The sequence below is a fragment of the Phyllopteryx taeniolatus genome, chromosome 14 (genome assembly GCF_024500385.1).
Source record: "Phyllopteryx taeniolatus isolate TA_2022b chromosome 14, UOR_Ptae_1.2, whole genome shotgun sequence".
Lineage (NCBI taxonomy): Eukaryota > Metazoa > Chordata > Actinopteri > Syngnathiformes > Syngnathidae > Phyllopteryx > Phyllopteryx taeniolatus.
The window spans coordinates 2,538,830-2,563,774 of record NC_084515.1 but is presented as its reverse complement, the minus strand read 5'-3'; the positions used below and the strand labels follow the sequence as shown (position 1 = coordinate 2,563,774).

General features: G+C 41.0%; 1 protein-coding gene across 7 annotated transcripts in view; it reads left to right on the top strand.

Annotated features, from left to right (window-relative positions):
• Positions 1 to 24,945, top strand: part of kif1ab (kinesin family member 1Ab) — a 53,209-nt gene that overhangs the window by 3,873 nt on the left and 24,391 nt on the right. For 2 of the 7 annotated variants that reach the window (XM_061797316.1, XM_061797315.1), the window contains exons 3-29: positions 2,377 to 2,450; positions 2,532 to 2,711; positions 2,808 to 2,876; positions 3,002 to 3,180; positions 6,247 to 6,358; positions 6,421 to 6,498; positions 6,583 to 6,648; positions 7,188 to 7,205; positions 7,292 to 7,370; positions 7,464 to 7,542; positions 7,816 to 7,958; positions 12,663 to 12,793; positions 14,176 to 14,255; positions 14,637 to 14,712; positions 14,781 to 14,860; positions 14,929 to 15,035; positions 18,872 to 18,955; positions 19,071 to 19,251; positions 21,366 to 21,438; positions 21,517 to 21,607; positions 21,679 to 21,827; positions 22,704 to 22,882; positions 23,131 to 23,268; positions 23,343 to 23,461; positions 23,536 to 23,621; positions 24,138 to 24,276; positions 24,357 to 24,540. In XM_061797316.1, the coding sequence (XP_061653300.1) occupies positions 2,377 to 2,450; positions 2,532 to 2,711; positions 2,808 to 2,876; positions 3,002 to 3,180; positions 6,247 to 6,358; positions 6,421 to 6,498; positions 6,583 to 6,648; positions 7,188 to 7,205; positions 7,292 to 7,370; positions 7,464 to 7,542; positions 7,816 to 7,958; positions 12,663 to 12,793; positions 14,176 to 14,255; positions 14,637 to 14,712; positions 14,781 to 14,860; positions 14,929 to 15,035; positions 18,872 to 18,955; positions 19,071 to 19,251; positions 21,366 to 21,438; positions 21,517 to 21,607; positions 21,679 to 21,827; positions 22,704 to 22,882; positions 23,131 to 23,268; positions 23,343 to 23,461; positions 23,536 to 23,621; positions 24,138 to 24,276; positions 24,357 to 24,540 (2,974 nt within the window). Of the gene's footprint in view, positions 1 to 2,376; positions 2,451 to 2,531; positions 2,712 to 2,807; positions 2,877 to 3,001; positions 3,181 to 6,246; positions 6,359 to 6,420; positions 6,499 to 6,582; positions 6,649 to 7,187; positions 7,206 to 7,291; positions 7,371 to 7,463; positions 7,543 to 7,815; positions 7,959 to 12,593; positions 12,794 to 14,175; positions 14,256 to 14,636; positions 14,713 to 14,780; positions 14,861 to 14,928; positions 15,036 to 18,871; positions 18,956 to 19,070; positions 19,252 to 21,365; positions 21,439 to 21,516; positions 21,608 to 21,666; positions 21,828 to 22,703; positions 22,883 to 23,130; positions 23,269 to 23,342; positions 23,462 to 23,535; positions 23,622 to 24,137; positions 24,277 to 24,356; positions 24,541 to 24,945 lie in introns of all 7 variants that reach the window. The other 5 variants (XM_061797314.1, XM_061797313.1, XM_061797320.1 and 2 more) reach the window with 4 other exon arrangements.

Genomic DNA, 24,945 nt, shown 5'->3' with positions numbered 1-24,945 from the left:
TCGGGCGCTTGTATCCGGGATCTTGTTCTTTCAGTCACAACCCACAGCTCATGACCATAGTTGAGGGTAGGAGCGTAGATCGACCGGTAAATAGAGAGCTTCGCCTTCCGGCTTAGCTCCTTCTTTACCACAACGGATCGATACAAAGTCTGCATCAGACGCTGCACCGATCCGCCTGTCGATCTCCCGTTCCATTCTTCCCTCACTCGTGAACAAGACCCCAAGATCCTTGAACTCCTCCACTTGGGGCAGGATCTCATCCCCGACCCGTAGAGGGCACGCCACCCTTTTCCGACTGAGGACCATGGTCTCAGATTTGGAGGTGCTGATTCTCATCCCAGCCGCTTCACACTCAGCTGCGAACTGCTCCAGTGAGAGTTGGAGGTCACGGCTTGATGAAGCCAACAGAACCACATCATCTGCAAAAAGAAGAGATGCAATACTGAGGCCACCAAACCGGACCCCCTCTACGCCTCGGCTCTGCCTAGAAATTCTGCCCATAAAAATTATGAACAGAATTGGTGACAAAGGGCAGCCTTGGCGGAGTCCAACCCTCACCGGAAACGAGTCCGACTTACTGCCGGATATGTGGACCAAACTCTGACTCCGCTCGTACATGGACCGAATAGCCCATATCAGGGGTTTCGGTACCCTATACTCCCGAAGCACCCCCCACAGGAAACCCCGAGGGACACGGTCGAACGCCTTCTCCAAGTCCACAAAACACATGTAGACTAGTTGGGCGAACTCCCACGCACCCTCGAGGACCCTGCTAAGAGTGTAGAGCTGGTCCACTGTTCCACGGCCAGGACGAAAACCAAACTGCTCCTCCTGAATCTGAGATTCGACTTCTCGACGGACCCTCCTCTCCAACACCCCTGAATAGACCTTACCAGGAAGGCTGAGGAGTGTGATCCCCCTGTAGTTAGAACACACCCGCCGGTCCCCCTTCTTAAAAAGGGGGACCACCACCCCAGTCTGCCATACGTACATACAGTATTGTATATAAAGTTCAGCTGTGTATTCTTAACCTTGGCCAAAAATTTGCCATTTTTTGCAAGCAAGTGCATTGTGGTGAAAATCTATTAGGCGGTCTCAACCACGAGACTCCAAAAGTCACTCAGCTAAAAAAAATAATAAAAAATAATGGAAAGCTAAAGAAAAATTAGCCCACGACACCAGTTTCACTGATCGACACAAAATTGGGTGGAAATGTAAATCATAACAGGGTGCATAAATAAATCTCAAGGGCCCATGCCTGGAATTGAACAGGGAGTCTTCCATTTTGGTTTAAGCAGCCTTTGGCACTCATTTGCAACCCCTGGAAAGTAAAAAAAAAATCAGTCCGCTAAACCAGTTTGATTCTCATCCCAGCCGCTTCACACTCAGCTGCGAACTGCTCCAGTGAGAGTTGGAGGTCACGGCTTGATGAAGCCCATCAACATGAAATTGGGTGGACATGTCTGTTATAACAGGACACACAAAAAAGTCTCTCAGACCAGTGCGAAGAATTGAACAGGAGGTCTGAAGCAGCCATTTCCCAGTCAGTCGCACCCCCTGGAAATTTGCAATATAGCAATACTGCTGGGGAGGCACGCATGCACCATGCCGACATTTTACAGTATAAGGAAACTGACAAAAGCTTCAGTCAGGCCTGCATGGCGGACAGAGTGAGCGTCTAAGCTCTTTTCTGTCATCACCCAGACGTCAGGGACCCACAAGGCCGCCTTGTTCAAGTTTGGGACCCCGGTCAGCTGATACTGGAGGCGGGTGTTTCAGTCCTGTTGTGCCTGCCGCTGTCATCGAATGACCTAGTTTAAGCCAAAGATGCAAACATTTGTTACTTTGGCTCATTACCCTGCTCTCTTAACGTCTCCCACAATGGATTATTTACTTATATTTCCCAGTACATTTAGGGCAGGGAACCATATGAAGTTACTAATATTTCTGTGGATGCCACATACTGTAGTACTTTCCAGGTATGAATGTAAGTTGATTTTCTCCCCATTTAAATAAATCATTTAAATAACAATTTAAAAAATTACATTAAACTAAAATTAAATGAAAAAATATCTCCCAGCCTATTGTATTGGTTAATATAGTTAGAATTTTTATTTATACATATGTAATAAAATGGACTGCAATAATTTAACACCATTCAATTTTAGAATTAGGGCACAATAAAGAGTTAAAGAACACTGATTTTGTGTTGTTTTATTTGTATTTTTTTATTTAGGGGGTTGCTTTGACATAATTTTGGTTGTAACACAGAGTCGAATGAATAAATAAATGTGAATAAATTTGTTGTGTGAGCTTTGCTTGACTTTTTCATGCTTATAATATCGAATAATGCTTTCATGTTTTGCTTGATTGTAGCAATCCTGAACCCCAAACAGCCAAAAGAAAACAAGAGTTTCAACTTTGACTATTCCTACTGGTCTCACACCACGGTCAGTGTCAAATTAACTGACTACGCAGTTAGAAACATGTACTATTTGCAATTGAAAACAAATTTTCCTCTGTACGTACAGCCCGAGGACATCAACTATGCGTCCCAGATGCAAGTGTACAAGGACATCGGCGAGGAGATGCTGCTCCACGCATTTGAAGGTTACAACGTGTGCATATTTGCATACGGACAGACAGGAGCGGGCAAGAGCTACACCATGATGGGAAGGCAGGAGACTGACCAACAGGGCATCATACCGCTGGTATTATTAATATTGTTTGGATTTCCAGTGGAGGAAGTATGACTTCTATTATTTAATGACAAGTTCATTTTTGTCTTTGCCTTTTTTTTTGTAAAGCTCTGTGAGGACCTTTTTACCAAGATTAGTGACAGCAATAATGACAACAGCATGTCTTACTCTGTGGAGGTAAGTTTATGTGCAACCTTGAACAATATGGAACAAATTAGACTTTTTCCCAGGTTCTTTTTTTTTTCTTCTTTTTTTTTTAACTTGGGCTGTGTGGCATACTCAAATATGGTACCTCCGCCCAGGTGAGTTACATGGAAATCTACTGCGAGCGTGTGCGTGACTTGCTAAACCCCAAAAACAAAGGGAACCTGCGAGTAAGAGAGCATCCTCTGATGGGACCCTACGTGGAAGACTTGTCCAAGCTGGCTGTCACCTCTTACAACGACATCCAGGACCTGATGGACTCTGGAAACAAGGCCAGGTAACATTAAAGCAACTGTAAAATAAGTTCTTTTTTGTTTGGCTCACTAGCTCTTCCTTTACGTCTTAAAGCTACTTTAGTGAATAAAAATGGACTTTGGTGAATATGCAATTCTTGAGCTAATTGAAGCTAGTTAATGATTTTGTTCTGTATATAAATACTTTTCCCTATTGAGGACTGTACAGCAGTCTTTTAAATGTATATTATTAGACTTTACACCGATTTTATCGGACTGATCGGTATCGGCCGATATTTAGCATTTTATGCTGATCGGCTTTAATGTCATAATTTGCCGATCTGATCAATGACGTAATTCATCGGCTCCGAAAAAGACATTTACTCCGCGTTGCTGCATGCCAGTATATTTTAATCCAAAAGCTAGTTTCTTTTTAGCCTTGTCCCATGTCTTTTTACGTAGTACTGTAAATATCTGACGGCCAATGAAGTTATTTATTTAAGTTATCACCATTGCACGGTCAGACTACTGCAATAAAATCTTACCGATACCACCGAATCTCGTTTTTTACGATCATTGGGCTTTATCTTGTCAACTCAAATGCGACCGGATACACTCATTACCGTGGTGATGACAACAAGAGTGGAGCGCGCCGACGGTATTATAAGGACAAAATGGGGAAAAACGTGAGTTGGTGGTCACCGGTGCTCAGGACAGGAGAGGACGTTCGTTTAAGGCTTGCTTGAGGTATGTTCCTGTACTTTTAATACGATACGACTCACAAGCAGGCAATTAAATGTTTTGTAGCCTAGCAAGCTACTGCTAGCACAAACGGTTGGATGTAAACATGCTGCCGTTCTGTCGAATCATGCTCTAAAATTTCGGTGTGGGTGAAGTAATTTAATTAAAAATAAAGTAATTTAATTACAGTAAATTAGCACCCATTATTTCTGTCATGTAATGTTGGTTTAACCTGACTGATTAAAATACACGATCTGACTAGAGCAGTGATTTCCAACCTTTATGGAGCCAAGGAACATATTTTACAATTGAAAAATCTCACAGCGCACCAACAAACAAAAATGTCACAAAAAGTCGATACATTAATTACTGTATTTACTTCCTGCCATCTAATAGAAGGCCATTCATTTGTTCTGTCTGTCACTATGCCTGAGTGGCATAAATAGAGGAACAAAGATACATTATTTATTGTAAATATAATTTTTTTTAGCAATTAAGTACACAAGTATATACAGTAAATAAACAGGTCATTTAAATAGACACATTCCTCCATCTTGTGATCAGTTATCATTTTTTTTAAATCGTTGATCGGTGATTGGCCCCAAAAATCCTCATCGTGTAAAGCCTATATATTATATTATAACAACATCTAGGGCTGCACAATTAATCAAATTTTAATCGTGATCCCAATTATGGCTGCCATAATTAAATTAACCTGATGGTCGTCGATATTTACATTTAAAATGCAGGCTCTGCTGCATATCTAATGGGGAATTTTCTCAACCGGTAGTCAGCCAACCACCAGGGGGCGGACGCATAGTTTAGGCTACATTAAGCTGCATAAATAACAAATGAGCGCACCCTGCTGAGTCACGCGAGAGTAGAAAGTATAGCAAAAATTGGAGATCAGTAGCATCATGGTGAGGAGGTAGTGCTAGAAGAAATCAGCATCCAATGTCTGGACTTGTTTCGCATTCAGGGCACGTGACGTTAAACAAGATCATTGCATATTTATTCTGTTAGCCCTTGGTTACTTTGAAATTCTTGGGTAATTTTTTGTATGATCATCTATTCTAAAATGATAATCCATTAATTTTAAAGTTTTGTTTTCCATTGAAAAGTGGAAAACATATTGTTACATATTGTTTGTTGAAAACTATCTTGCAGTAGAAATACATGTTTCCCTAACGTGAGGAATAATTGAGATGAACTCAGTCACTGCCAGCCTTCCCAGTTAACATGGATATTTGACTTTTAAAGCCATCAATGGCAGTGAATGTGTTAATAATCATGATTAAAATATTGATCAAAACAATTGTGATTATCATTTTATTCATGAACACCACCCCAAAATAATGTTCAATCAGTCACTAATTTAATACTCTAAAAAATTGCAAATTTATTATTTTGTAAAACACAGCTAAAAAATTGCTAATTTATTAGGTTGTAAAACACAGCGCCATCACCAGCCGTCCACATCAAAATCCACGGTCACGCCCCCCCGACTAGACAAAGAGCCTTTAATACTTCACAAAAGTAAATGACTGTTGTTGCATGATCTCAAATGTATTTGAGCCAAGAGTGATGTAATAAATAAAAGGATGAGTGTGCGAAGCAGTTTAAAAGGCCAAAATGAATCTGCATGCAAATGTATCTTCATGTCTGACCAGTTGCTTCTGCACCGAAGAATTACAGTCAATCCATTTTTTAACAAAACAGGTTTACTCAAATGTATCTAACCTAAATAGTTTCACTTGTTACTGTCTAAAAAAAAACATCCAGACTTTCAATCTTGAGGCACCATAATTGCGCATAGCTCCCGCAGCGTGAGGGAGGAGGTGGAATTTTACAACTCTTCTCAGACAGTTCAAGCATTCAAGAGAGTCAATAGATTTGTTCTCAAGCTATTTTTCACACTCAATGGGTAACAGACGACACTGGAACATACCAATAGTATCGATTTGTGGAAAAAGAAATATGAAATTGACCATATTTGGACATCGAAGGTCTCCGTCCGACAGCGACAATATGTTGTATAATGAACTCAAACTACACCTAGTTAATTTACGAGTTAAACTCTCTAAGTCAACCCATCTGTGTTATAACATGATGATTTGGGGAAAAAACATGGATCATTTTAATGTGTCGCGAGTAACCTTAGAACTGATAGTAATACGAACACAACATGAGAGTTGTCCTGGCTGATCCTCCTGTATTATAGTTGATCTGTGGTTGTTAGGCCCATGACTTTCTGTAATGCTGTTCTCCCTATTGTAAGTCACATAAAGCCACACAAAAACATCCTGCATTATGGTCTTAAAATTTAAATTCCTATTAAGATTAATTGAGATTGTGTTTTTCTTTTCCAGAACTGTCGCTGCTACAAACATGAACGAGACCAGCAGCCGCTCCCATGCCGTCTTTAACATCATCTTCACTCAGAAGAAACATGACTCAGAGAGTGAAAACACATCAGAAAAGGTATTGAGTCACTTTGTCACAGAGTGTTTTATTCTTAAAACATATCGCGTGTTTGGTCATAGGTCAGCAAAATCAGCCTGGTGGACCTGGCTGGTAGCGAGCGGGCCGACTCTACCGGCGCAAAAGGAACCAGACTGAAGGTGGAGTGCTGTGTTAGTGGTTCCAATATGTGGCCGCTGAATTTCTCAACTTTGCTCAACTTTGAAATATTTTTTGGGCTTTAGGAAGGAGCCAACATCAACAAATCTCTGACCACACTGGGAAAAGTTATCTCTGCTTTAGCTGAGCAGGTAAGTTATCAACCCAAATACTAGTACTCTAATTCAGCAGTCAGCCAACCTAGAGTCCAATCAATGTGACGAGATTGGAGGTGTTGGTTAAAGATGATCTGTTATAGCACCCGAAGCCTATTGTGTAATTGTATTTTTTATTTTTTAAAATGTTATTCCAGTTGTATTTTTTTTAATGTTATTCCACTGAAGAGCTATAAATGCTCTGCTTTGCTATGCAGTATAAGGGTCGGAGTTCCAGTAGTTCTAGTACATATTTCAATGTATTCATGCGTTGGTGTCTTGAATGTGAGTCAAAGAGTCTAGGAGAGATTATTTCAGACTTAAACTACAGAGCTACGCATTTTTAGTTGGGGCCATCTAGTACTCATGGAATTAGACTTTTTTCTCCAGATTCTTTAACGTATCCCATGCAAAAGATGAGGGATTACTATGTATCCAGAGTTTTTAACGTAACCCATGCAAAAGATGAGGGATTACTGTGTACAATCTCAAACTTCTTAATAACTGTTGATATCCTCCTTCATACATTTTGACAGGACTCAGCCCCAAATAAGGTTAGTTCTATAGAACATTACGAAAAGTTATATTCTGAATATATTTTTATTTTCAGCATATAAATGTCATACTTACATGTGTTCAGAACAAAAAGAAGAAGAAGGTGGAGAGTTTCATTCCCTACAGAGATTCAGTCCTGACGTGGCTACTGAGGGAGAACTTGGGTATGTGCGTCCAGCTACAAACATTTAAATGTAAATATCTGACACAATTTTATTTTACGGGGTCAAGAAAGTATGCGCTTTTTCTCTTTTTAGGTGGAAATTCTCGTACGGCCATGGTGGCTGCCCTCAGTCCTGCTGATATAAACTACGATGAAACCCTCAGTACACTCCGGTGAGAGAACGTCATGTCTCCTTAAAACTTTTTCAAGTTCCAAATTATTATTCATATATGATTTAAATGAAATAAACATTTGAGCTTTTCATGTAAGGTACTACCCCATATCACGTTTCATAAAAATACCATTGAAGCTTTGGCTGCTAGGGAGAAAAATTAATGGTGCAGCCTCCATCATCACCTGACCTCAACCCAATTGAGATCATAATGATGCATATTACCCATGTGCTCCATTTTCAACATTATCCTCATTTTTCATGCCTTTTCCAGGTACGCCGACCGCGCCAAGCAGATCCGCTGCAACGCTGTCATCAACGAGGACCCGAACAACCGTCTGGTACGCGAGTTGAAAGAGGAGGTGGCCCGCCTCAAAGACCTGCTCTACGCTCAGGGCCTTGGCGACATCATTGAGAGTGAGTGTCCGGATGGAAATGCCATTATTATGAACAAAGACACACACACACACACACACACTGCACACATAGACTATTTCACAAAGGTAGGGAAATTGAGTCACATGACTTGACTCGAGTCAGATTTGAGTCACTGATTTTTCGACTTGAGACATTCTTGGCTAAAACTTCAGAAAGACTCGACTCGACTTTGACTTGGTATGCATGAGACTCGACTTCAACTGCGTGACATCTGAAAATCTGCATTTTCAATGCAATGTGCCATTTATTTTGTTTTTGAAAAAAAAATTGTATGGACAGTGGACTCCCACATTTGTGGTTTGGTATTCAAATGTACATATTCGTATATTTTTGGGGAACCTATCCCTCGTTATTTGCGGAAACCCCCACTTATTCGTCAATAATTTGTGGATTTCCGCTATTGAAGGTAGCTCGGTCCATGTCCGGGGTGCAAATAGCAAAAATCCACGAGTAATTGTCATCCCCCCGAAAAAGGTTTGTAATTGCCTATAAATGCCACAAAATGGCGACAAAGCCCTGCTTTTATCTAAACAAAGCGCCTCAGATCTGTATGTCTGTATTATACCCATGGCCATCACACATGAGAAGGAGCAGCGCAATGCCCAGTGTATTAAAACAAAAAAATGTGTCAAAACCTGTTTAATTCTTTACATTCTATCAAATTATGTCATTACTGAATCTTTTTATGAAATAAAATATTACGAAGTGCTATTTTTCTGATTAAAAACATGTTACAAAGTTTTTTGGGGGGAGGATGGAATGGATTAATGGTATTTTTATTCATTTCAGTGGGGAAAGATTATTGTGATTTCAGTTTATGGGCGTTGTTTTGGAGGGACTTAAACACAACTGAATGTTGTGACTGAGCAACATTGTATTACTTGAATTATAATTTACTTAATCCAATGAATGACTCTACTTGACTTGCTTGACATTTAGCTGAGACTCGACTTGACTTGTTTGATTTTTGCCACAGTAATTTAGTACTTGCTTGAAACTTCAAGGTTCAGACTTCTGACTTACTTATGACTTGCACTTGTGTGACATACTTCCACCTCTGCTATTTCATTCCAATTTCTGTGAGTTTAGGACGGGATGACAATGACACTTGGAGTCTCAAGTGTTTTCCTCCTCTTTTTGTCCTGTCAGCATATCGATGCGTCGCTCCTGTCATCAGCAGTTTACAACGTGTGTATAATGCGAGCACGCCTGCGCTTTGCAACTCAAAGAACACAATCTTCCACACCAGAGAGACAAAATAACGAGACCCTTGACGGGAACATGGAAAATGATACAAATGGATCATTATCAAAATGGTTTTGTAAAATTTGATCTCCCTAAGATCATTGGATTTGTAAACGCCAGTTCATTAGATACACCTGCACAATCTAATGACATCCAGTGCACTACATCTGCCTTTACAAAGACAACGATCATTTTTATTGACATGGTCAGAGATGTATTCGTTTAGCTCAATAAATTAGCTAGAGTTCATATATGTATTTAATTCTATTCAAAAAGTTAAAACGAAGATATGAAACTGAATATCCATCCATCCATTTTCTGAGCCGCTTCTCCTCACTAGGGTCGCGGTGAAACTGAATAATCAATGGAATTAATGGAACTTCACTTTTTTAAATTGAACTACTGAACTGAACTTTTCCAGAATCGTCTAATTTATTGAGATGCACCTGTATGTGCCTTTTTGCGATTGTAGTTTGCAGAGCTTGTACAAGTGCACTGCATCATCACGTGTGGGGATTTTAATATTTCTATCCATCCATTTTCTTTACTGCTTATCCTCACTAGGGTCGCGGGCTGCTGGAGCCTATCCCAGCTATCTTTGGGCGGGAGGGGGTGTATACCCTAAACCGGTCACCAGCCAATCCCAGGGCACATATAAACAAACAACCATTCGCACTCACATTCACACTTACGGGCAATTTAGAGTCTTCAGTCAACCTACCACGCATGTTTTTGGGATGTCGGAGGAAACCGGAGTGCCCGGAGAAAACCCACCCAGGCACTAGGAGAAGATGCAAACTCTACACAGGCGGGGCCGGGATTTGAACCCCGGTCCCCAGAACTGTGAGGCAGTTCACCCACCGTGCCGGCCTTTAATATTTCTAATTAAAGCAAAATGAAATGCTCAGATCTCTGTGATTCAGTGCAGTTCAAGAGCACTGTCTTCAAACAATTAAATAATGTTACAGTTTTCGCGGCACGGTGGCCGACTGGTTAGAGCGTCAGCCTCACAGGTCTGAGGACCCGGGTTCAATCCCCGGCCCCGCCTGTGTGGAGTTTGCATGTTCTCCCCGTGCCTGCGTGTGTTTTCTCCGGGCACTCCGGTTTCCTCCCACATCCCAAAAACATGCATTATTTGGGGACTCTAAATTGCCCGTAGGCATGACTGAGTGCGAATGATTGTTTGTTCCTATGTGCCCTGCGATTGGCTGGCAACCAGTTCAGGGTGTACCCCGCCTCCTGCCCGATGACAGCTGGGATAGCCTCCAGCACGCCCGCGACCCTAGTGAGGAGAAGCGGCTCAGGAAATGAATAAATGAATGAATCTGTCAAACTGAGTATGACCATGCGCATAACGGTGAGATCTTGCCTTGGATCTCATTTGATTGTGCACTTATATCTAATACTTGTGTCATATGGTGAAGCTGAATTACCGCACAATATATATAGTTGATTTAAATGCATTACTGACAAAAATGATGCCATTTTAGATTCCCGTCGAGTTCGTTATTTTTCGTCCTATGCGTGTGGAGAGCGATGCTTCGGAGTGTGCGCTGGCAAGGACTGAATAGCACCTACTGTAGAACCAAAAGTGACTCTCGTGAATTCTCAGGCTGTGGAGACTTGCTTCATTCTTGTTTTCTTTGTCATAAACACGCCAACTACAGACGGGTGACAAATTATTGGAAACGAATGAATGAATGAGTCAGTGCAGAATGAAGATGACGAAAGCGACTACAAAGTCCAATTTCTGGAGAAAGTGGCCTGTGAATCCTGAAGAGCAGATCTCAAATGCTGTCGAATGAATTACATCACCACAGCATGTGACTAAATAGGACCAATCATAATAGATGATGTCCGCGGCATTCTACGCACAGCAACAATTTTTGCCGTGTGCGCGTCAAGCTACGCGGGCCAATTCGTTGGTCGCGTGATACAATGCGGGCGTTGTCGGCCGTGGACCGCGGGAGTATAAAGAGGCCTTTAGATGTAGAATGTGGGACTTAAAAAAAATCAAAAGCTGAATTCTAAGATTGTAGAAGGGGTACATTTGTTAAATGTCTCCTGTAATTTTGGAATTTTCTCATGGAAAATGTGGACTTGTTAAAATTCCTAATGTTGAACATTTTCAAGTTGAATGAGTTGCGAAATGATGAATTTGAGGTCAAGCTGTAAAAGATTTTTATTGATTTGTGAATTTTCTCTTGGACGTCTGTATGTAAAACCTATCGCAAAACTTCCATGGAAATTAGCTTGAATCAAAGAAGGCTCATCCAAAACGGTGACCACAAGATCTGGGAAGAAGATTTTTTTTTTTAATGGAAAATGTGGAATTCTTCAAAAAAGTAGGATACGTTGAAATGTTGAGCATTTTAAAGTTAGAATGATTTTAAACAGTTAAAAAAATTGGTTACTTGTAAAATGTATTCGTTGATTTGTGCATTTTCTCATGGACAATGTCGAATTCTTCAAAAAGTAGGATTGTTTTGGAATGTTGAACATTTTAAAGTTGGAATGATAAAACTGAAGCCAAAACTTAGATGGAAATGAACCTTAAACAAAGCAGGCTCATCCACAACCCTGACCACAAAATCGAGGAAGAAAATCATGAATTTGGGAAATTTCTCATGGAAAAAGTGGTATTCGTCAAAAAGTAGGATTTTATGGGAATGTCGAACATTTTGATGTTTGAATGATTTGAATCAGTTGCGAAATGATCTTCAGCATTCACAAATGTAGTGTTTCTTTGAGGACTGGGCTATATGGCCTTAAAATAAAATATATTTTTTGCCTGGAAAAAATCAAAAATCTGACTGTAATGGAGGAAATTAACATGGTGAGGGGGGGGGGCTTCACTAAAAAAAAAAAGAAAAAGCAAATGACAATGACGCTATTCAAAACAAGTTTTGCTTTTTGTTTCTTTGCTGGGATTTGCTTTAGTTCTCCTGATTTTTCCACTATATATTAAAAAAAAAAAAAAAAAAAAACTTGATTTAATCGATAAAATCAGTTAATCACCCAGCCCTAGTTTTATTGCGTCCAGTTGCGAAGGCCTAAAATTATGGGATATTTTTGGACAAAAACTTTAGGACACTTAAATGTTGTGTTTTCCTTTAACCTGTCATTCGTTTGTCTGGAGGTGAATTTCAATGAAAATCGGGCATAAAGAAAATAAGCTGTTCATTTCTGTCCGTTTGCAATGGCTTTGGTATGATCCACGATTCTATTTATTTGAGCTTTCTCTTCTTCTTTTCTACTCCTCCTTGTTTTCCCCCCTCTTATCTGTGACTCTGCGTGTCCCTTCCCCCCGGTGTTTCTCCTCAATGATTGTCCTTTCCCACCTTCCGTCCGTCCATCTCTTTCTGACAGACCTGTGCGATTACAAGAACTTTGTGAATGATCGCCAGGCTGTCAATCAAAGGGGTGATCTCTCCACAGTGACCAATGCCATGACGGGTATGAGCCCCTCCCCCTCGCTGTCGGCCATGTCCAGTCGCGCCGCCTCCATCAGCAACCTCCACGATCGCATTTTCAGCCCGGCCAGCGAGGAGGCCATCGAGAGGCTCAAGGTAGGTCGCATGGAAGCCAAAAACGGGACCGCTCTCGATAAACACCGTGCTACTTTGACTTATGAGCGCTTCCACTTGTGATTATTTTCAAGTTATGAGCATTCCTTTTTTTTTTTCTTTGAGTTTCAAGCAAACATTTCACTTACAAGTGAGGTTCATATACACCACTGCTTAAGTGAAGTGAAAGAAAATTGTGCTATTAAGGTGCTGTAATGCCCTTTTTAAAAAAAAAATTGTTTTCAATGTAAAAAACTGATTTGATTCACGAGTAAATTCAGTTACTTTGGTCACTGAACAAATTAAACTGATAAGCTAAAGCACCACAATACAGTGGATCCCTGCCTCTTTGGTTTACAATGTTTCCTCGCTATATTGCAGTTCACTTATTGTTGATTCAGTGCATTGTGGATTTTTTTTTCATATTCATGTCACACATAATTCACCATATCGCGGGATTATGAGTGTATGCTGTGTATGATTGTATGCTGTATGATATAATTGTTTTTGTGGTAAAATAAACCGCTTCTTAGCCTAAAATACTAAAACTGTAAAAAAAAAAAAATCATTAAAACACATTACAAGGAATAAAATGTACATAGTGTACAGTACTACTGTGAATTATGTTTAAGACTTTAAAAGAGGGGTTTAAGAGTAGTAGTAGTAGTAGTATAGAAAGTGTTTATAAGTATGGTAACGGTTAATAGGAGTGTGGGGAAGATTCTTGTTGGACTGTGGGCTTCATACATCTTTAAAATAAGTCGAAATAGTCAAAAACTGCGGTCACTACTTCTTGCATTTCACATATTGCGGACCTGGTCCAGAATCTAAACCCAGTGATAAACGAGGGATTACTGTGTTTGCAAATTTACCCGTGTATTTTTTTTCCCCCTGTGGAACTCATCCTGTTATTTGCTTAAAAAAACTCCTATTTGACAATTTTTGTGCTCTTTCTGTAAGGTCCTATGATGCCACAAGATGACCCCAAAGCCCTGGCTAATAGAAAAGTAGTAATTAGTGTCAATGAAGTATGTTTAAGTTATTGATACATCTCGACTGAGAGACAAACATCTTTGTATGTCGGGGAGGAGCTAGATTTAGACTTGTTTGTTAGGGGAAGTTATGGGGGGTCTTTGCTGCATTTTTTTTTTTAAACCAAAATGATCTGGTAGCCATTTATTTTAAAGCGTAATATTGTAAAATGAGTGGAATTATATTACTGTTTTGCGATCATAATTTGTGGTATATTAGTGGTTTAAACTATTAATATGGGAAATTGTAACCAGTTTTGAGGGTATATATAAAAAGGTTTTTAGTAGGGGTTTGCTGTAAATAATTTTCTAGTGTGAGCATTTTAGTAAGAGATGTATTTGTTTCCCCAATAGGAAACAGAGAAAATCATTGCAGAACTCAATGAAACTTGGGAAGAGAAACTACGGCGTACTGAGGCCATTCGCATGGAGAGGTTGGTCCAATTCTTCGGTGTGTTCTGGATTTACGCCGCCTGCCGCAATTCTGATGTTTAGCGCCCACTTTTTCACAATTGGGATATACGTCATGGCAGCGTAAAGACAAAAAGACACACATCGATTGGAATATCTTCAGAATCATTCATTTTTCATCACATCCAATCTGACATGCTTGAAATAGCTGAGTCTATAAGTTACAAGTAACTTTTCCCCCAATTTTAGCATGTGGAAGGCTATTATATATCCATGTTTATTTAACAAATCCACAAAACAATACTTTGAAATTTAAATTAATCCAATTACCAATGCAATTAATTACCAATACACTCCATTCAGCAGCTAAGAATGATACTAACAGTGTGACTGTGTTTCTGCAGAGAGGCCTTACTGGCTGAGATGGGTGTTGCCATGAGAGAAGATGGAGGCACTGTTGGCGTTTTCTCCCCCAAAAAGGTCGAGATTCTTACATGTTGCATTTCCCAAAAGTCCATAATCTGAATGTGCCAGTTTTTTTGCTTTAGACACCACATCTGGTCAACCTGAACGAGGACCCACTGATGTCCGAGTGCCTGCTGTACTACATTAAAGACGGCATGACAAAGTAAATTACATTATATTGCTTGTATTTGGGGATTCCGCTTTAATTGACGTATCTATCACCCCCATAAGGGTTGGTCGTGAGGATGCCAAGGCGCGGCAGGACATTGTGCTCAGTGGACATTTTATCCGAGATGAACACTGCACCTTCAGTAGCACCACAGGCCCTCAGGGAGAAGGTGGCTGGATTTATTAATATTACTCATATGTCAACACAGAGACTTCAGGTTGGATTTACACTGCAGGTCCAAGTGCAAAATACTCATTTATGGTCAAGAAATATGTATAACATACATACGAAATACTAATTTGTGGCCACAATGTAAATATGTGCACAAAATACAAATTCATAATATTGATGTCAGTCCTGGATGCAGATGCAGCCCTATGGGGGGCACAAGTCAGTGCAAACTGTAGGCCGGTCCCAAGCCCGGATAAATGCAGAGGATTGCGTCAGGAAGGGCATCCGGCTTAAAACCTTGCCAAACAAATATGAGCGTTCTTCCAAAGAATTCCATACCGGATCGGTCGTGGTCCGGGTTAACAATGTCCGCCACCGGCGCCGTCAACCTGCGGGGCGCCGTTGAAAATTCAGCTACTGTGGGTCGAAGTCAAAGAAGAAGAGGTGGAAAACGGGTTCTTCGGCAGAAAGAGAAGAGGAAAACACAGAGCCTAAAACTGAATGTGGGGACTTTGAATGTTGGGACTATGACAGGAAAATCTCAGGAGTTGGTTGACATGATGATTAGGAGAAAGGTTGATATATTGTGTGTCCAGGAGACCAGGTGGAAAGGCAGTAAGGCTAGAAGTTTAGGGGCAGAGTTTAAATTATTTTACCATGGTGTAGATGGGAAGAGAAATGGAGTCGGGGTTATTTTAAAAGAAGAGTTGGCTAAGAATGTCTTGGAGGTGAAAAGAGTATCAGATCGAGTGATGAGGCTGAAATTTGAAATTGAGGGTGTTATGTGTAATGTGATTAGTGGCTATGCCCCACAGGTAGGATGTGACCTTGAGGTGAAAGAGAAATTCTGGAAGGAGCTAGATGAAGTAGTTCTGAGCATCCCAGACAGAGAGAGAGTCATAATTGGTGCAGATTGTAATGGACATGTTGGTGAAGGTAATAGGGGTGATGAAGAAGTGATGGGTAAGTACGGCATCCAGGAAAGGAACTTGGAGGGACAGATGGTGGTAGACTTTGCAACAAGGATACAAATGGCTGTAGTGAACACCTTTTTCCAGAAGAGGCACGAACATAGGGTGACCTACAAGAGCGGAGGTAGAAGCACACAGGTGGATTACATCTTGTGCAGACGATGTAATCTGAAGGAGGTTACCAACTGTAAGGTAGTGGTAGGGGAGAGTGTGGCTAGACAGCATAGGATGGTGGTGTGTAAGATGACTCTGGTGGTGGGGAGGAAAATTAGGAAGACAAAGGCAGAAAAGAGAACCATGTGGTGGAAGCTGAGACAGGACGAGTGTTGTGCAGCTTTTCGGGAAGAGTTGAGACAGGCTCTCGGTGGACGGGAGGAGCTTCCAGAAGACTGGACCACTGCAGCCAAGGTGATCAGAGAGGCAGGCAGGAGAGTACTTGGTGTATCTTCTGGCAGGAAAGGAGAGAAGGAGACTTGGTGGTGGAACCTCACAGTACAGGAAATCATACAAGGAAAAAGGTTAGCTAAGAAGAAGTGGGACATTGAGAGGACCGAGGAGAGGCGAAAGGAATACATTGAGATGCGACACAGGGCAAAGGTAGAGGTGGCAAAGGCAAAACAAGAGGCATATGATGACATGTATGGCAGGTTGGACACTAAAGAAGGAGAAAATTATCTATACAGGCTGGCCAGACAGAGGGATAGAGATGGGAAAGATGTGCAGCAGGTTAGGGTGATTAAGGATAGAGATGGAAATATGTTGACTGGTGCCAGCAGTGTGCTAGCTAGATGGAAAGAATACTTCGAGGAGTTGATGAATGAGGAAAATGATAGAGAAGGGAGAGTAGAAGAGGCAAGTGTGGTGGCCCAGCAAGTGGCAATGATTAGTAAGGGGGAAGTTAGAAAGACATTAAAGAGAATGAAAAATGGAAGGGCAGTTGGTCCTGATGACATTCCTGTGGAGGTATGGAAGCATCTAGGAGAGGTGGCTGTGGAGTTTTTGACCAGCTTGTTCAATAGAATTCTAGTGAGTGAGAAGATGCCTGAGGAATGGAGGAAAAGTGTACTGGTGCCCATTTTTAAGAACAAAGGTGATGTGCAGAGCTGTGGCAACTATAGAGAAATAAAGTTGATGAGCCACACAATGAAGTTATGGGAAAGAGTAGTGGAGGCTAGACTCAGGACAGAAGTGAGTATTTGCGAGCAACAGTATGGTTTCATGCCTCGAAAGAGTACCACAGATGCATTATTTGCCCTGAGGATGTTGATGGAAAAGTACAGAGAAGGTCAGAAGGAGCTACATTGTGTCTTTGTAGCTCTAGAGAAAGCCTATGACAGAGTACCCAGAGAGGAACTGTGGTACTGCATGCGGAAGTCTGGAGTGGCGGAGAAGTATGTTAGAATAATACAGGACATGTACGAGGGCAGCAGAACAGCGGTGAGGTGTGCTGTAGGTGTGACAGAAGAATTTAAGGTGGACGTGGGACTGCATCAGGGATCAGCCCTGAGCCCCTTCCTTTTTGCAGTGGTGATGGATAGGCTGACAGATGAGGTTAGACTGGAATCCCCGTGGACCATGATGTTTGCAGATGACATTGTGATCTGCAGTGAAAGCAGGGAGCAGCTGGAGGAACAGTTAGAAAGATGGAGGCATGCACTGGAAAGAAGAGGAATGAAGATTAGCCGAAGTAAAACAGAATATATGTGCATGAATGAGAGGGGTGGTGGGGAAAGAATGAGGCTACAGGGAGAAGAGATAGCAAGGGTGGAGGACTTTAAATACTTGGGGTCAACCGTCCAGAGCAATGGTGAGTGTGGTCAGGAAGTGAAGAAACGGGTCCAAGCAGGTTGGAACAGGTGGAGGAAGGTGTCAGGTGTGTTATGTGACAGAAGAGTCTCTGCTAGGATGAAGGGCAAAGTTTATAAAACAGTGGTGAGGCCAGCCATGATGTACGGATTAGAGACAGTGGCACTGAAGAGACAACAGGAAGCAGAGTTGGAGGTGGCGGAAGTGAAGATGTTGAGGTTCGCTCTTAGAGTGACCAGGTTGGATAAAATTAGAAATGAGCTCATCAGAGGGACAGCCAAGGTTCGATGTTTTGGAGACAAAGTTAGAGAGAGCAGACTTCAATGGTTTGGACACATCCAGAGGAGAAATAGTGAGTATATTGGTAGAAGGATGATGAGGATGGAGCTGCCAGGCAAGAGAGCTAGAGGAAGACCAAAGAGAAGGTTGCCGGATGTCGTGAGGGAAGACATGATGGCAGTTGGTGTTCGAGAGGAGGATGCAGGAGATAGGCTTACATGGAAAAGGATGATGCGCTGTGGCGACCCCTCACGGGACAAGCCGAAAGGATAAGAAGAAGAAGATGTCAGTCCTGGACAGTTGAATGAATAAATTGAGCGCACTTTCTCTGGAAACGTTAAGGTATGATAGAGGACATCGTTTGCTTACACAGATGTTCAGGTTGTTTATGATAATGATATTAAACCCACAAATTTACATTTCGTGGGCACATTATATCTGAATTGAGACCAAAATTTTAATGTTTTTCCCCCATGTCGTTCCTAGGGCTCCATACATATCTGACATGCATCAGATGTTTATGCACATTTGGAAGAGGTCTGATTCCAATCTCAAGTTATCGATTCCATATGTGGAAAAATAAACTAAATAAAAAATATGTGAAAGAAATAAATTCCATGGGGAAAAAAAACAACTTAATTGTGTCACGAGAACTATGCAGTGTAAATCCAGCGTGTGACTGAAAAAAGAGATTGTGTCATTGAGATGTCAAAGAATTTAAGGTCTGTCATCATCCATGCATATAATTTATTTGTTTATATGTTTGTTATTCATACAGGTTGCGTGTTTTTGGAGCCATGTGAAGATGCTGAGACGTACGTTAATGGAAAGCGAGTGACGTCACCCACTGTGCTGCGCTCAGGTAGCACTGCAAAAAAAATATATACAAAATTTTAAAAAAGAGGAATACTTCATTCCTGCAAAATGTTCTGCCAGTGAAACGGGAAAATGTGACTTGGCACATTTGTCCAATTTAGGCAACCGCATCATCATGGGCAAGAGTCACGTGTTCCGCTTCAACGACCCCGAGCAGGCCCGGCTGGAGCGCGAGAAGACGCCGTGCGCTGAGACGCCGGTGGAGCCCGTCGACTGGGCCTTCGCTCAGAGGGAGCTGCTGGAGAAGCAAGGCATCGACATGAAGCAGGAGATGGAGCAGAGGTGCAATGACGTGTCACACTCTTGCCTATCGATTGATATGAAATATAAAACAGAAAAAACAAAAAGATATGAAATAGAAAAAGAAAGAGCCTCAATAAATTACATCATTTGGCACCGTTTACATGTTCAAAATGAGTAAGAGTATCTAGCCCTACCCCTTAGTCACTAAATAACTATCTTTTAACTTATATCATATTAACACGGTAATAGGTTCTTCACATGCATTATACTGTTATATTCATCCATCCATCCATTTTCTGAGCCGCTTATCCTCACGCGGGTCGCGGGCGTGCCAGAGCCTATCCCAGCTATCATCGGGCAGGAGGAGGGGTACACCCGGAACTGGTTGCCAGCCAAGCGCAGGGCATATACAAAGAAACAACCACTCGCACTCACATTTACACCTATGGGCAATTTAGAGTTGTCAATTAACCTACCATGCATGTTTTTGGGATGTTGGAGGAAATCGGAGTACCTGGAGAAAACCCACGCCGGCACGGGGAGAACATGCAAACTCCACACAGGTGGGGCCAGGGATTGAACCCCGGTCCTCAGACGCTCTAACCAGTCGGTCACCGTGCCGCCTACTGTTATATTGATGTATTCAAATAATGGGCCCATATACAATATATGTGTACAATAATTCTGTTATCAAGCCCAATATATACACAAATATACAGTATACCCCTATTTAAATAACCCTATTTATACACACAATCAAATACTACTCGCAATAACATTTTACCAAATACATTTCATAAATAACAATTATTATTTCATTATTATTAGAAAATAAAATTAATAAAATTTTAGTTGTTGTCATGACCATTTGTCTATTTTAATTTTATTATTTCATTGTTTTATTATTAAATAAAATTAAATAAATAATAAAGTTGTTGCACATAACAGTTTTTACATACTATTTTTTTTCCTGTTTCATTACTTCCTTATTTTACTATTGTATTTTATATTACTTTATTATTAAATAAAAAAATAATGAAAAATACAATATGAGAGATTCATTGAAGCTAATAGTTTTTGTTACGTATGTCTACTGTTTTATTTTACAATTTAATTTTTTATTATTACTAAATTAAAAAAATAAATTAAAGTAATTGTAAATAACTGTTGTCATTATATTTGTCTTTTATCTTATTATTTTTAAATAAAAATAAAATAAGACAAAAACAAAGATGTGTACACATTTTTACATATTTTTATTGTTTTATTTTAATATTTCATTGTATTATTATTCAGTTATTAGATCAAATACAAAATGAAATGTAATTGGTCGTTGTACACACCAGTTTTATGACATATATATATATATATATATATATATATATATATATATATATATATAAATATCCATCCATCCATTTCTGAGCCGCTTCTCCTCACTAGGGTCGCGGGCGTGCTGGAGCCTATCCCAGCTATCATCGGGCAGGAGGCGGGGTACACCCTGAACTGGTTGCCAGCCAATCGCAGGGCACATACAAACAAACAATCATTCGCACTCACATTCACACCTATGGGCAATTTAGAGTCACTAAGTCATTCATGGTTTTGGGATGTGGGAGGAAACCGGAGTGCCTGGAGAAAACCCACGCAGGCACGGGGACAACATGCAAACTCCACACAGGCGGGGTCGGGGATTGAACCCCGGACCTCAGAACTGTGAGGCTGACGCTCTAACCAGTCGGCCACCGTGCCGCATATATACAAGTGTTGTGTTGTGTGTGTGTGTGTGTGTGTGTGTGTGTGTGTGTGTGTGTGTGTGTGTGTGTGTGTGTGTGTGTGTGTGTGTGTGTGTGTGTGTGTGTGTGTGTGTGTGTGTGTGTGTGTGTGTGTGTGTGTGTGTGTGTGTGTGTGTGTGTGTATATATATTTATTTTTATTTTTTCTTCAAGTGCAGCTGTGTGCTGCTTTACCAGTACTACTGGTCTTACACTTAAATTTCCCCCTCTGGGAATCAATACAGGATTATCTTATTTTGCATCTATCATATTGAGGTGCATCCAATACAAGAGTTGTATAAAAAAATATTTTTTTACAAAGAAAAAAGGACCTCTGCCATGACCAAGAGGAATTTAATCATGTCAAATCCCATTTCAGGCTTCAGGAGCTTGAGGATCAATACCGTAAAGAAAGAGAAGAAGCGAGTATCTTGCTGGAACAACAGAGGCTGGTAAGTACAAGCTTTATGAAACGTTAATAGAATATAGGTCTGTTTTTATTCTTTTGCACACTTTTTTTCTGATTTTAGGACTATGAGAGTAAACTGGAGGCTCTCCAGAAGCAGGTGGACTCCCGCTACCTGGAGTCACCCGAGGAAGAAGAGGAACCAGAGGAAGAAGGTGAAGTTAGCTGTAAGACAAAAACTCAGTCATTGTCTTAACTAATGTGTAACTTGTAGTTACCTCTCCAGTGCCATGGACCAAGCGCGAGACGGAGCTGGCTCTGTGGGCCTTCAGGAAGTGGCGCTTCTACCAGTTCACCTCGCTTCGGGATCTGCTTTGGGGTAACGCCATCTTCCTCAAGGAGGCCAACGCTATTAGTGTAGAGCTGAAAAAGAAGGTAGGGAAATAAAAAAGAATTGAAAGACTTGTATATGCAGTTTTCTTAAATATTTTTGGTTTTAGTCTCCTATGAATAATGTAGAAAATCTCTGGCGTAGGGTGGAAACCTCTTATGTCCAAATTTGGTGACTTTCAATTTTATTTTTCATTTATATATTTTGGGGTTTTTCCTGAAAAGTGATGGTTTTGGAGATGCAAGGATTTTGCCCAACGCCAGCGAGATGTCGAAAAGCTATTAAAAAGCCGTTTTTACGTTACTAGCTCTGGAAATTAACAATAGAGAAGTAAGATTTTTTTCACTTAATGAAATACTTTAAGCAGAATAGACACATAGCGATTTTTAACTTGTAAACCGATTTTATTTTTTCTTAACACAGCGCACACCACAGAATTATTACTCAGGATGGTCTTTCAGAAAGTGTTAATCGTCTTACCCTTGCTGACTTTGATGGAAAATGGGGGGAAATGCTCAAATTAAGCCCGAGTATCAGTGTGTGTGTACACTGTTTAATTGGATATCGTTCCATTTGACGTCACAATCATGGAGTCCGTGGATCGGCCAAACTCGGTGTTGGCCACACACAATAAGGATTTGCGATCCTAAATATTGAACTGGCTTAGGGTTTATGATTGTCAACCCTAACCATTTTCCTGAGCAGATCAGGGAGGAATCACTCTTAACACCTCACACCACAGGATAATCACTCGTGTTAATCTTTTAGAGACATCCGAGAATCAGGTTAAATTAATCTTGACTATCGGTATTGTGTGTACTTTGAAGACATATTACTGCTACTGAAGGTTCTATGCTCACTTGAAATGTCAGCTTTTGCCACACTAATGAATTCAAACTCCTATGACATCTCATCTTTAGGTCCAGTTCCAGTTCGTCCTTCTGACGGACACCCTGTATTCCCCCCTCCCTCCTGACCTACTGCCTCCCAGTGAGTCCAAGGAAAGAGAGAGGCGACCGTTCCCGCGGACCATCGTAGCAGTGGAAGTGCAGGACCAAAAGAACGGAGCCACTCATTACTGGACTCTGGAGAAGCTCAGGTACTTTGGATTTTGCCTCTCCAGGGGGCTTACAATGGAGCTCCGTTCCTATGGGGTGTACGAAAATCTGAACGAAATATTAAAGTTAGAATTACAGTAAATACTGTACTTTGTTCACTGTAGAATGGTCAGAATGGTACACAATTATGTCGGTATCCATCCATGAAAAACAACCATAAAAATTCAGGATGGTTTGGCCTTGGTGTAGGTACAGTATTTTCACAGCTCTGACTTTGTGCCCCCTGTAGGCAAAGACTGGACCTGATGAGAGAAATGTACGATCGGGCCGCAGAGCTCCCCAGTAACGCCGTGGAAGACTGTGACCACGCTCTCACTGGTGGAGATCCTTTCTACGACCGCTTCCCGTGGTTTCGTCTGGTTGGCAGGTGAGTGACAGTTCTCCATTCATACCCGCTGTAAAATATCACCACTAAAGTCATATTTTCCTGTTTGTCCTCAGAGCATTTGTGTACCTGAGCAACCTGCTGTATCCTGTTCCATTGGTCCATCGTGTGGCCATCGTGAGTGAGAAAGGCGAAGTGAAGGGCTTCCTCAGAGTGGCTGTGCAGGCAATTTCAGGTCAGAATTCAAATGGGATTATTGAAAAATGGCATTTCCTTTATATGTTTAGTAATCTTACCTTGTCTCTACAGCGGATGAAGAAGCTCCAGATTACGGTTCTGGTGTGAGGCAGTCTGGCACGGCCAAAATCTCCTTTGAAGATAAACAGTTTGAGAAGGTGATAATTGGTATTTTCTAGGTAAAATGTCCTATATTTTCAATATTAAAGTTATAATAAAAGCACGTCATAAAAATCATATTTTAACTAGTGAACCTCGAAAGGGGCCCCGAAGTAACCTCTAGCTTTCTCTCGATACCTTGCATTAGTTGCATACAATGACCAAATACTAATCCAAACTTGGATTTTGGCAGTTTTCAGTATTGAATTTCACTGCTTTAAAAAGAAAAGTTTCGATTGACACCACAGAGGTATGAATTTATCAATATCCAGCAGTGTAGAACTGCACTGAATCACACTGAGGGTTGTTAATAATTATCCCTCATATTTGGCCTCTGTCACTGTTAAATAAAGCAACCAAAGTAGCCAATAATATCACCTGAATATATATGCAAATGGAAATATAACACCTCTCACTATGATGCAGTGCAGTTATACGGCGCTCACAAACTCCAACCAATTCTGAATGTATTGTGTTTATGTTTTTATTTTTGTATGATTGTTTCATTCCTCCAGTTCCAGACTGAGTCGTGTACACCAGGCACTCTTTCCCACTCAAACACCTCTGAGGAGGAGCTCCGCATTGTGGAAGGAGAAGGTCAAAATGTCGAGATGGGAATCTCTGCAGATGAAGTCAACAACAACACATGTGAAGGTGGGGGAAACCACTTACCCTGACATGATGTCCGAGGAGTAAAGCACATCTGAATGTTATTTTACTGTTGTTTTACGTAGCTACCCCGGAGCCTCCACCCAGCCCCATGAAGAGCTTGGGACTGGGTCTAGATCTTCCTTTGGAGCTCTCGCCAGAGAAGGCTTTGTCCCACCTCATGATAGGCAGCACCTTCACCTTCAGAGTCACCGTGTTGCAGGCCTCCAGCATCTCGGCCGAGTACGCCGACATTTTCTGCCAGTTCAAGTGAGTGAACTGCACTCATGCAAATGTTTGTTGAAGCCTGTCTAATGTCCCATTAATGTGAATGCTTGTGGTTTTTATTACACAAAATCCAATATTGAAATGGAAATAGTAGACATTTGCAAGAAAAAGTATGGGAAACCTGTGGAGTTACCTGGATTTCTGCATAAATTGGTCATAAAATGTGATCTAATCTTCATCTAATTCTGGAGTCGAATCAGTGTGACGAGATTGGATGTGTTGGTCAAAGCTGCCCTTTCCTATAAAAAACACACACCAGTTTTGAGTTTTCTATTTTCAAGAAGTATTGCTCAATGTGAACCATGCCACGCACAAAAGAGCTATCAGAAGACCTAAAGTTAAGAATTATTAACTTGCATGAAGTTTGAAAAGGTCACAGAAGTATTT